Source organism: Salvelinus fontinalis, chromosome 10 (assembly GCF_029448725.1).
Source record: "Salvelinus fontinalis isolate EN_2023a chromosome 10, ASM2944872v1, whole genome shotgun sequence".
NCBI classification, from domain to species: Eukaryota; Metazoa; Chordata; class Actinopteri; order Salmoniformes; family Salmonidae; genus Salvelinus; species Salvelinus fontinalis.
In genome coordinates, this window is record NC_074674.1 from 5254553 (window position 1) to 5267400 (window position 12848).

The following is a 12848-nucleotide window of genomic DNA, read 5'->3' on the forward strand; positions in this document are numbered from 1 at the left end:
CTTTTGTTTATCCATTTCACTTGTTTCCCATGCCAATAAAGCCCATTGAATTGAATTGAATTGAATTTAGAGAGAGAGGGAGTGTCACGCCCTGACCTTAAAGATCCTTTTTATGTCTCTATTTGGTTTGGTCAGGGTGTGATTTGGGGTGGGTATTCTATGTTCTTTCGTTCTATTATTTGTATTTCTATGTTTTGGCCGGGTAGGGTTCTCAATCAGGGACAGCTGTCTATCGTTGTCTCTGATTGAGAACCATACTTAGGTAGCCCTTTTCTCCACCTGTCTTTGTGGGAAGTTGTCTTTGTTTGTTGGCACTATAGCCTTTAGCTTCACGGTTGTTTGGATTGTTTATTGTTTTTGTCGGCGTCATATGAAATAAAGGAATATGTACGCTCACCACGCTGCACCTTGGTCCGGTTCTTCAACGGCCGTGACAGAGAGAGTTTATGTGCTGGGAAGAAAAGTGCTCTCCATTCACTTTCTGCCCACTGAGCAAAGCCTTGTTACTCTTTGAAGAACTGGTACATTTATTTCTGCTAAGTCATGATATTGTGAGTAGGCCACTGAGGACTCTAGTGGCTCTTTTCATGAAATATTAACGAGTTCCTGAGGTTAAAGGGATGCCTAGGAATCAGTGCCAGTCTCAGCTCTCTCTCCCTCTCCGGACTCGCTGCAGACGGCCACAAATGCAACAGTGGTGTGTGAGTGCGCATGTGTGCTAGGTGCATGCATTGAGGATACATAAAATGAATGCATGCATCGAGGATGCAGAAAATAACACCAATAACGACTGGGTTTATAACTCCAGACTCCCTTGTCAGGAGAAACTCTGGGTCTCGTCCCTCATAAAGCCTGACTGCCTGCATCCTGATCCCTGATCCCTACAGGTCCTACAGCCCTATAGCCCTACAGCCCTACAGCCCTGTACAGAGTCAGGGTTATTAGTCTACTTCTGCTCTGCCACCCATGGCCCACCTCCCCGCCACGGCACTGGTGATGACACGTCCAAATCAGCACGCCCACGTACCAACCAATCCCATTCCCAGACCAGACCCCGGCCCAGACCAGCCTAGACAGACCAGAACAGGCCCAGCCCAAAACAGACCAACCAGGCACAGACCAGCCTAGACAGACCAGAACAGGCCCAGCCCAAAACAGACCAAACCAGGCCCAGAACAGGCCCTGCTCAGAACAGCAGGGAGTTAATTAACAGTGTCTTCCCATTTACTAGAAGTAACATCCTCCTCTAGCGGTGTCATTTTACCTTGATGTAATATAAAACTGCAAGCTGCTGCTGCTGCGTCTGCTAATTGTTGCCAGTGTCCTGTGGCCACTTGGACGACGCACGCACGCACGCACGCACGCAGACACACACACACACACACACACACACACACACACACACACACACACACACACACACACACAGACACGCACACGCACACACACACGCACATACACACGATGACACACTCAAACACATGTATGTACACACTCACACAAAGGGATAATGCAGAGATGTAAGGATTTGTTACTGAGATGTAATTCACCTCACACACGTGTTTCATTTTCATTACACCATATAGAGAGAATTTAATAGCCCTTTTTAGTTAAAAGCTTTTTTCAGTTATTTAAGGATAAAGATATTTTATGTTGTTATTATTTTTTACCTCTCGGAGGTTTAAAACCAAAAGGATTGAAAACAATTTAAAAAATAGGGGTTGTTGTATAATGTATTGACCTTGTACAATTTATTGACGCACATGTAGTTCACATGATGTGTGAGAACGTGTTACATATTATTAAGTACATTACATCTGCAGAAGATCAGAGCAGGATGAGATTACACTGAGATGCATTGTGAGAGAGAGGGAGAGAGAGAGAGATGGAGAGAGAGCGAGAGAGAGAAGGAGAGAGAGAGGTTGGTGATGCATTGAGAGAGAGAGAGAATGGAGAGAGAGATGGAGTGAGAGAGGGGGAGGGAGAGAGAGGGAGAGAGAGGTTGTTGATATATTGAGAGACAGAGAATGGAGAGAGAGATGAGAGAGAGGGAGAGAGATGTTGTTGATGCATTGAGAGAGAGAGAGAGAGAGAGAGAGAGAGAGAGAGAGAGAGAGAGAGAGAGAGAGAGAATGGAGAGAGAGAGATGAGAGAGAGAGAGAGAGAGAGAGGGAGAGAGAGAGAGCGGTAGAGAGAGCGAGAGAGAGAAGGAGAGAGAGAGAAGGAGAGAGAGAGGTTGGCGATGCATTGAGAGAGAGAGAGAATGGAGAGAGAGATGGAGTGAGAGAGGGGGAGGGAGAGAGAGAGAGAGAGAGAGAGGGAGAGAGAGGTTGTTGATATATTGAGAGACAGAGAATGGAGAGAGAGATGGAGAGAGAGGGAGAGAGAGAGAAAGATGTTGTTGATGCATTGAGAGAGAGAGAGAGAATGGAGAGAGAGAGATGAGAGAGAGAGAGCGAGTGAGTGAGGGAGAGAGAGAGAGCGGTAGAGAGATGTTGATGATGCATTGAGAGAGAGAGAGAGAGAGAGAGAGAGAGAGATAATATATTTTAAAAAATATATAAAAATATAAAACAATTGAGAGAGAGGGGAGAGAGGGATGTTGGTGATGCATTGAGAGAGAGAGAGAGAGAGAGAGAGAGAGAGAGAGAGAGAGAGAGAGACAGAGAGAGACAGAGAGAGAGAGAGAGAGAGAGAGAGAGAGAGAGAGAGGGAGAGAGAGAGAGATGTTAGTTGGTCAGGTTCAAGAAGACACTCTCCTCCCCAGTCCGTGTCATGCAAACACAAACAGGCAGGGACTCTCACTGGGCCTTTTCACACTCTCCTCCAAAGGCACTTCTGGGATTCAGCTGATGTGTTAAAAGAGTCCAATCAATGGCTGCTTAGTGTGTCCCCTGTACACCCCTCACAATGTCAACAGTACACACACAGATAGCACTGATTGATTGACAGATGTGTGATCAAAGATCAGGATAAAATATAAATCAATATTTTATATTGTCTTATTGTAACATGCAAAAATCTGTCTGTCATTGGTATTTGACTGGAGAATATTTAATGTGTAGTTTGAGGGAGAGATGGGTCAATGGTGGTGTCTTAAAAAATAGGTCAGTCTTTGATGATTGGTACAGTATATGACATTATGTGCCCTTAAAAATGTTGAAGTGGTCAGTGTGTGTGTGTGTGTGTGTGTGTGTGTGTGTGTGTGTGTGTGTGTGTGTGTGTGTGTGTGTGTGTGTGTGTGTGTGTGTGTGTGTGTGTGTGTGTGTGTGTGCTTGTGTGTGTGTGTTTGTGTGTGTGTGTGTGTTTGTGTGTGTGTGTGTGTGTGTGTGTGTGTGTGTGTGTGTGTGTGTGTGTGTGTGTGTGTGTGCACAAGACAGTGGCACCCGTCTCCTATTGCTGCGTGTTCTTTCATAACGCCATGCCTCAATTTAAGACTAAATACAGTGTTAGTTAACGCACTCTGTTCCCACCAACACAAAGATTCTCAAATTCAATTTATGCACCTTGCGTTCAACTAAGCTTGCATTTGAAAGCCCAAAGTGGCTCGTTTAATGTCTGTGTTGGGACACTCAACTGACATGAGGCAGGGGCCATTTTGCAGCACAGAGATAGTACTGTATGTTGTACAGTAACAATACACTATGGTGGACAATGTGGACAGGCCCAGAGCAGCACAAGTTGCAGGTAATCCTGGCTTTAATGGCCACCTCCATTCTGCTGTTTCTCTGGGATTTTCACCACGTTCGTAGAATGCACAGGGGTTTGATTAGGCCTCACAGCCATCTCTCTTTGTTGTTCATTCATCTCTTCAGTTCCGTTGTTTGGAAATTCCAAAGGTGAATTAAATATAGTATACCCTAACCCTGCTCAGTTAAATACAGTATACCCTAACCCTGCTCAGTTAAATACAGTATACCCTAACCCTGCTCAGCTAAATATAGTATACCCTAACCCTGCTCAGTTAAATACAGTATACCCTAACCCTACTCAGTTAAATACAGTATACCCTAACCCTACTCAGTTAAATACAGTATACCCTAACCCTGCTCAGTTAAATACAGTATACCCTAACCCTGCTCAGTTAAATACAGTATACCCTAACCCTGCTCAGTTAAATACAGTATACCCTAACCCTGCTCTGTTAAATACAGTATACCCTAACCCTGCTCAGTTAAATACAGTATACCCTAACCCTGCTCAGTTAAATACAGTATACCCTAACCCTGCTCAATTAAATACAGTATACCCTAACCCTGCTCAGTTAAATACAGTATACCCTAACCCTACTCAGTTAAATACAGTATACCCTAACCCCGCTTAGTTAAATACAGTATACCCTAACCCTGCTCAGTTAAATACAGTATACCCTAACCCAGCTCAGTTAAATACAGTATACCCTAACCCCGCTTAGTTAAATACAGTATACCCTAACCCAGCTCAGTTAAATACAGTATACCCTAACCCTGCTCAGTTTACTTAAAAACATTGAATAGGAAAGTAATATTTACTGTGTTGAGAATCAAAGGCAGATTCTGTGGGCCCCACTTCAACCCCACTGCTCTCTTTCTCTTCCTCACGTCCCTTTTCCTGGCATGTTGTTCTCCTCGTTGAAAAGGACAAACGTAAAATGCAATAGTCCATCCGGCTGAGAATTGAGAATCACTCAAGTGTCCATTTAGGCTGAAAAACATGTTCTGTCCAGGATTGTTCTCACAGGCAATCTGCCCCCCCCCCCCCCTTCCTTCCTTACCTCTCCTTTCTTTGAATTCATGTGTACAATTGTTAAGCCACTCTGGTGGAATTGTTTAGGCCCGAAAGAGAGCTTTGAGTGAGCCCTTCCAGCTCAATGGAGTTCTACTCCCCTGTACTGTATACCTGTAATGGATCTGAAGTGAGCGAGATAGAGCTTGTGACACGTCATGCTACATATGAACATCGCTGCTTCTATCTATGTGACTTGTCCATCCAGTACTTTAGATAGAATAAACAGTACCCGGCCCTCCGTGCTATAGGCTCCATGATGATAACCTTGCATTATAATGACAGGAGGAGATAGACTCATGGTTCTGTGTAAAGGTAAAATGTCTGCATACATTCATTCGCTGTCTTCCTCCAGTGACCATAGATTAATGTCTCTGCTGCACAATTAACACCCAAACTGACGACCAAATTCTAGCGTCTTTATTAAAATGTCTCCAGGTAACCACCTTCAATTAAACAGACACCATTTTGGACTGGGCCTGACAACAGCCAATAAGACTGAATGTACAGGAGGAATTCAGGCTGTATCTGGCCTGTGTCTGACCCCACAGAGACCACAAAGAGCCTCTGTAACCTGCCCAGGGTAACAGGCTGGGACTATGCCCCAGATCATCCCAGCCAGGTTAACGATTAGACGCAAGAATGGCCCCTCCAAGTCTGATGTGAAGAGAAAGGGAGGATGGATGGCTCCAGTCCGATGTGCCTGACTGCCCTACGCTCATCTGGCAGGGCTGACACTGAGAGCCAGGGGTCCTCTATATCTCAGGAGCTCTATTAAAGGCAAACAAGAAGATATCTGTTTGTCCACCCCTGGAAAATGCCGCTCCCCTTTCATCCACAGGCTCCCATTTCCGTGGGTCGTGACTTTACTCAAACATCAATTACTGTTACGTTTCCTGTTTGATCTCACAGGCTCGTCTTTAATGTCAAATCGGGAGGGGGAAATGTGTAAAGACAATGCAATGATTGTGTGTGTTGTTTCTCTGTCTTGCTGTTTTATGTTCTCAATGTGGTCTGTCAGGCAGTGGATGTTGATTGCCTCTCTCTCATGTCAGTCAGAGCTGCTATAATCTTGCCTGTGGTCAGTGTTTGAGGTAATGCGTTACAAAAGTAGTGTTACGTAATCAGATTACTTTTATGAGTAATGGGAGTAAAGTAACGCTTTATATAATCAGATTACTTTTATAAGTAACAGATTGGGTAATATTATTATAGTTACTTTGTCACCTAACACTTGCGTAACATTCAGAATCATACCGGGCGCTTGTTTTCATGATCTGATCTCGACGTGTTCCAGTTCTCGAGTGAACGGAGAAAGGCTATTTGGAGACAGCTGCTGTCCATCGAAATGTATAGAGGGCACATTACTTTTCATGAAAGTAACACAAAGTAATATAACACGTTACTTTTGTTAAACGTAACTAGTCTAGGTCCAAAAGGCATCTTAACAGCTTCTACCTCCAGGCCATAAGACAGCTGAACAGCTAATCATGGCTACCCGGACTATTATCATTGTCCCCCCCTTTGTTTTGTTGCTGCTGCTACTCTGTTATTATCTATGCATAGTCACTTAATAACTCTCTACATGTCGATATTACCTCAATTACCTTGACTAACCTGTATCCCCGCACATTGACTCTGTACCGGTACCCACTGTATATAGCCTCGTTAGTGTTATTTTTATTTTTTTTAGTAAATATTTTTCTTAACTATTATTTTTCTTAATTAAAAACTGCATTGTTGCATTCCGTGTGTTGGAATATGTAATATATTACTGTTTCATGTAACTAATCCCAACACTGTAGTACATCATGAGAAACTCTGAAACACTTTTTCATCTGTAAAACACTGTCATCTCTGAAGCACTGTCACCTCTGAAACACTGTCACTTCTGAAACACTGTCACCTCCTAAACACTGTCACCTCTGAAACACTGTCACCTCTGAAACACTGTCACCTCTGAATCAGTCACCTCTGAAACACTGTCACCTCTGAAACACTGTCACCTCTGAAACACTGTCAACTCCGAAACACTGTCACCTCCTAAACACTGTCACCTCTGAAACACTGTCACCTCTAAAACACTGTCACCTCTGAAACACTGTCATCTCCTAAACACTGTCACCTCTGAAACACTGTCACCTCTGAAACACTGTCACCTCCTAAACACTGTCACCTCTGAAACACTGTCACCTCTGAAACACTGTCACCTCTAAAACACTGTCACCTCTGAACCACTGTCACCTCTGAAACACTGTCACCTCTGAAACACTGTCACCTCTAAAACACCGTCACCTCTGAAACACTGTCACCTCTGAAACACTGTCACCTCTAAAACACCGTCACCTCTGAAACACTGTCACCTCTGAAACACTGTCACCTCTGAAACACTGTCACCTCTGAAACACTGTCACCTCCTAAACACTGTCACCTCTGAAACACTGTCACCTCTGAACCACTGTCCTCTCTGAAACACTGTCACCTCTGAAACAGTCACCTCGGAAACACTGTCCTCTCTGAAACACTGTCACCTCTGAATCAGTCACCTCTGAAACACTGTCACCTCTGAAACACTGTCACCTCTGAAACGCTGTCACCTCCTAAACACTGTCACCTCTGAAACACTGTCACCTCTGAAACACTGTCACCTCTGAAACACTGTCACCTCTGAAAGACTGTCACCTTCTCAGAAAGAGCTTGGCCTTGCACTGACTAACCATAAATATGCTATATATCCACCATAGGACTCCTCACAGGCCAGAGAAGAACACTCTATCTTACTCTCCCTTTAAGAGATGGAGAAAGTTTCACTCTTCCAATATGTAAACAAACCTGTCCTCATTGAAAGTTAGCTGACAGTGAGCAAAAACAGTGATGAAAGATCACAGAGACACAGACAAGAGATTTTAGTTCATTTACAGTGAGGACCAATAAGATAAGATATGTGTTCTTTTCACTATACCTGCTTTCTGACATAACAAGCGGAGTGTTGTAGCCTAGCTACTGTAGACTAGCTACCGTAGCCTAGTTACCATAGTTTGGCTTGCAAACTCATCCTGTTCATGTACATCCTGTTCATCCAGGGGCGCAACTTTGGTTTTAGAAGTGTGGGGGGACATTTTTTTTATCCAGTTGGATAAACACTCGAAACAGTCTACTCGGCCGCTCAGAGGCGTCTGCATGGCCCTAAAGCACACCATTACTTTGTTTTGTATCACATTCCAATGATAAAACTGGGGGGGACGAAAATGGAATTTCAGAATGTGGGGGGGACATGTCACCCCCGTCCCCAGTGAAAGTTACGCCCCTGAAATAATCTATATGAATATTACTGCTAAGTTTACATATGTACATTTAAGAAGGGATTTTAAATGAACGTAGCATAAAATTTAAATTTGCCGTTTCGTATAAATCAACTTGATGTATGTTAACCAGTAATCCTCGGTGACTATAGTAGGCTAGAAGCATTACAAGATCATATGATCAGATATGGGAACGTTTCCTAGCTCTCCCAAACCTTCTGGATCTGTCATCTCTATACAGTAATTTGCGACAAGAGGAATTTCAAGCATGCATGTATTTTCTCCCAAGTGCATTCTCAAATCCCACCAAAAATAAGGCTGGCTGTACGGATGTTTATGCCAAGCTTTTAGGGCATTAGCAGGGTTGACGTGGTGCTCCCTCCATGCTACTGCAGCTGTTTCAACCCCCCCCCCCCCCCGGCCACACGTCCACAGCTAATTCAGAGGTTTGAGTTTCCCCTTCAAGCTGCTGCAGCTGTGCCTCTGACAAGTCTGTGGGATTAGGCAACAAAATGAACTCATAATAAAATGAATCAATCATCATGACATTTTGTTTAAATGTAGCTATTGAAAACATTTTGCCTGTTTCCTCAGGCAGGCTTATAAGAGAGGGGCCGGGATGCATACAAATAGGAGGCTTGTTTTTTTTATATAAATGTAAGAACGAAGATTCATTTGTCTTAACCCCCTTCCCTCTCCTCTCCCACTCTCTTGCCTGTCTATATTTTTTTCAACGTAGAATAATTTGCTGGTTTATTTGGCTTACTGTGTGTAGTGGAATTGATAAACATTTGGTCGATGAGAGCGGCACAGTTCATTTTCCTCCTTTGGTGTTTTTATCGTCAGGGAGTAATAGGGTAACGATCAGACTCTCTTCCCTCCACAGGCAAAGTAACTTAAGTGTTCATGTTCACAGCAACAAAATTAAATGATAAATTAATGAACATCTTTTTTTCTTGACACACCATACCGTTGGAGGCGATTCCGTTAATGAATTAGATCAAGGTGACACAGTGTGTGAACCTGGGGAGAAAAGAAAAAAGATGTCTATTTTTTGGTCCTGATTTGTAAAGAAATGTAGATCACGGCAAAGCAAGGAGGCAAGGCATCGTCATTTAATTAATTACTTAATGTGTCCTTCCGTCGTCTAATTGAATTAATTATGGGCCTAATTGGGCAGAGTGATGATGGCTTCCGGGGCTGTGGAGCCCTTGATGAGCTGAAGGTAGCTGGGTTTCTTAGAGAGACTGGGAAAGAGGGCTCTCCAGGGACGGACAGGGAGGGACCCTCCCTACCACCACCACCAGTGGCCCATCTCCCCTCAGCTCAGCTTCGCTGGGTGGGGTCAGGGGAGACCTGGGGCCAGCAAGAGCCTCACTCTGGCTCCTCTATAGAAATATCTCTGAAGACCAAGTACACATGCTTGGACTGAGAGGAACTGAAATTGTAAAAAGCATGACGCATCATCCGAGTTGTGTTCTACTCCAAATAGCTTTAGATGTCTTTATTACAGGGCTATGAACATCTGTCCAGCTCAGGAACTGCAGCTTCTCAGCTTAGTTCTTTGTAGGGCATATAGATATCTAAGCTTTATCAAAATGCAAATAAGCTTGTGTTTTGTCTTTAGATGTGTGTATTTTTCTTTGCTGTGTATGCTTGTGATTTGTGTACAGTATTTATGTGTTGTCCTGCAGGGCTGACGGCTGCAGCGATGGCCGAGGCTTTGAAGCTGCAGAAGATGAAGCTGATGGCCATGAACAACCTGCACGGAGCCGGCAGCCAGAACGGGACCGAGTCAGAGAACGACGAGCTCAACTCCAACACAGGTTAGACACACAGCAACATCCATACTTGATTGTTTATCACAGCTAACTACTGAGGCACAATGAACAGGAAAGTATAACAGTATACATAAAAAATACCTTTAAAATAAAGCTAATTCACATATTTATTATGACTGCCAACGTACATGAAAATATTGATTTCATAGCCCCCAAATCATGACAGATGTGTCTGTTCAAATCTACAGCCAGTATTTACCAGCCCACGCATGTGTCTAGCCGTAACTAGGAGGAGAGGTGGCTAGAAACTGCAGAAAGTTTTGTCTCCTTGTAAATGTCCGATGGCCATGTCTCTCTGTCCATGTCTCTCTGTCCATGTCTCTCTTGTCCGTGTCTCTCTGTCCATGGTTGCTCAGCTCCAATACGGGTAATTGATTCTGGCCCACGCATTGCTTTCTCCTTAGCCTTATTTTATTGAGGCTTAGGACGTCCTTAATGTCTGCGAGCTGACCGTGCATTTAGATGGAGGTGATGGCAGTGGGATGGTTAACAGAGGCGCCACCACAGACACAGAGAGCCTTCTTTATACCACCCAGAGCCACCACAGACACAGAGAGCCTTCTTTATACCACCCAGAGCCACGGCAGACACAGAGAGCCTTCTTTATACCACCCAGAGCCACAGCAGACACAGAGAGCCTTCTTTATACCACCCAGAGGCACGGCAGACACAGAGAGCCTTCTTTATACCACCCAGAGCCACGCAGACACAGAGAGCCTTCTTTATACCACCCAGAGCCACGGAAGACACAGAGAGCCTTCTTTATACCACCCAGAGCCACGGCAGACACAGAGAGCCTTCTTTATACCACCCAGAGCCACGCAGACACAGAGAGCCTTCTTTATACCACCCAGAGCCACGGCAGACACAGAGAGCCTTCGTTATACCACCCAGAGCCACGGCAGACACAGAGAGCCTTCTTTATACCACCCAGAGCCACGGCAGACACAGAGAGCCTTCTTTATACCACCCAGAGCCACGCAGACACAGAGAGCCTTCTTTATACCACCCAGAGCCACGGCAGATGCAGACGCCCCCAATAGAGACGTGAGCCTGAATATGTAGAGGGACAAGTAAAATACACACAAACACACACACCCACACACACACATGCAGATAGGATAAACTGATGTACACACTTATTTATCTTTCATACTGTTTACATATAAATACACGAGGACTGCGAGGCAAGACAACAGAAAACTTAGAAAAAGTATTTACCGGACTCGATTATTTGTCTCCTGCTGTGATGCTGTTTGCATGGTAAAGAGTGGCTGACCTTGGCGACAGTAGGCAGGCAAAAAGTGTCTTTGATACATCCAACCCCAATAGCGGAGCTGCATGAAGATGGCGTCCCCCATGCACTAAACACAAATTCCTGAGCTGTGTTTGAATACCCATACTAACATGTACTGTATACTACATACTTAATGAGTATATACTAAACTCAGTAAAAAAAAGAAACAAAAGTCCCTTTTTCAGGACCCTGTCTTTCCAAGATAATTCGTAAAAATCCAAATAACTTCACATATTTTCATTGTAAAGGGTTTAAACACTGTTTCCCATGCTTGTTCAATGAACCATAAACAATTTATGAACATGCACCTGTGGAACGCTCGTTAAGACACTAACAGCTTACAGACGGTAGCCAATTAAGGTCACAGTTATGAAAACTTAGGACACTAAAGACACTACTGGACACTACTGGATCTGAAAAACACCAAAAGAAAGATGCCCAGGGTCCCTGCTCATCTGCGTGAACGTGCCTTAAGCATGCTGCAAGGAGGCATGAGGACTGCAGATGTGGCCAGGGCAAAAAATTGCAATGTCCGTACTGTGAGACACCTAAGACCGTGCTACAGGGAGACAGGACGGACAGCTGAATGTCCTCGCAGTGGCAGACCACGTGTAACAACACCTGCACAGGATCTGTACATCCGAACATCACACCTGCGGGACAGGTACAGGATGGCAACAACAACTGCCCGAGTTACACCAGGAATGCACAATCCCTCCAACAGTGCTCAGATTGTTCGCAATTGGCTGAGAGAGGCTGGACTGAGGGCTTGTAGACCTGTTGTAAGGCAGGTCCTCACCAGACATCACCGGCAACAACGTCGCCTATGGGCACAAACCCACCGTCGCTGGACCAGACAGGACTGTCAAAAGTGCTCTTCACTGACGAGTCGCGGTTTTGTCTCACCAGGGGTGATGGCCGGATTCGCGTTTATCGTCGAAAGAATGAGCATTACACCGAGGCCTGTACTCTGGAGCGGGATCGATTTGGAGGTGGAGGATCCGTCATGGTCTGGGGCGGTGTGTCACAGCATCATCGGACTGAGCTTGTTGTCATTGCAGGCAATCTCAACGCTGTGCGTTACAGGGAAGACATCCTCCTCCCTCATGTGGTACCCTTCCTGCAGGCTCATCCTGACATGACCCTCCAGCATGACAATGCCACCAGCCATACTGCTCGTTCTGTGCGTGATTTCCTGCAAGACAGGAATGTCAGTGTTCTGCCATGGCCAGCGAAGAGCCCGGATCTCAATCCCATTGAGCACGTCTGTTGGATCGGAGGGTGAGGGCTAGGGCCATTCCCCCCAAAAATGTCCGGGAACTTGCAGGTGCCTTGGTGGAAGAGTGGGGTAACATCTCACAGCAAGAAATAGCAAATCTGGTGCAGTCCATGAGGAGGAGATGCACTGCAGTACTTAATGCAGCTGGTGGCCACATCAGATACTGAATGTTACTTTTGATTTTGACCCCCCCTTTGTTCAGGGACACATTATTCAATTTCTGTTAGTCATATGTCTGTGGAACTTGTTCAGTTGTTGAATCTTGTTATGTTCATACAAATATTTACACATGTTAAGTTTGCTGAAAATAAACGCAGTTGACAGTAAGAGGATGTTTATTTTTTTGCTGAGTTTACATACTATAT

General features: G+C 44.8%; 1 protein-coding gene across 1 annotated transcript in view; it reads left to right on the forward strand.

Annotated features, from left to right (window-relative positions):
- LOC129863162 (dachshund homolog 2-like) overlaps positions 1-12848 on the forward strand; it is a 128953-nt gene that overhangs the window by 24042 nt on the left and 92063 nt on the right. The window contains exon 3 of the mRNA XM_055935092.1: positions 9761-9892. Coding sequence (XP_055791067.1) covers positions 9761-9892 — 132 coding nt within the window. The remainder of the gene's footprint in view (positions 1-9760; positions 9893-12848) is intronic.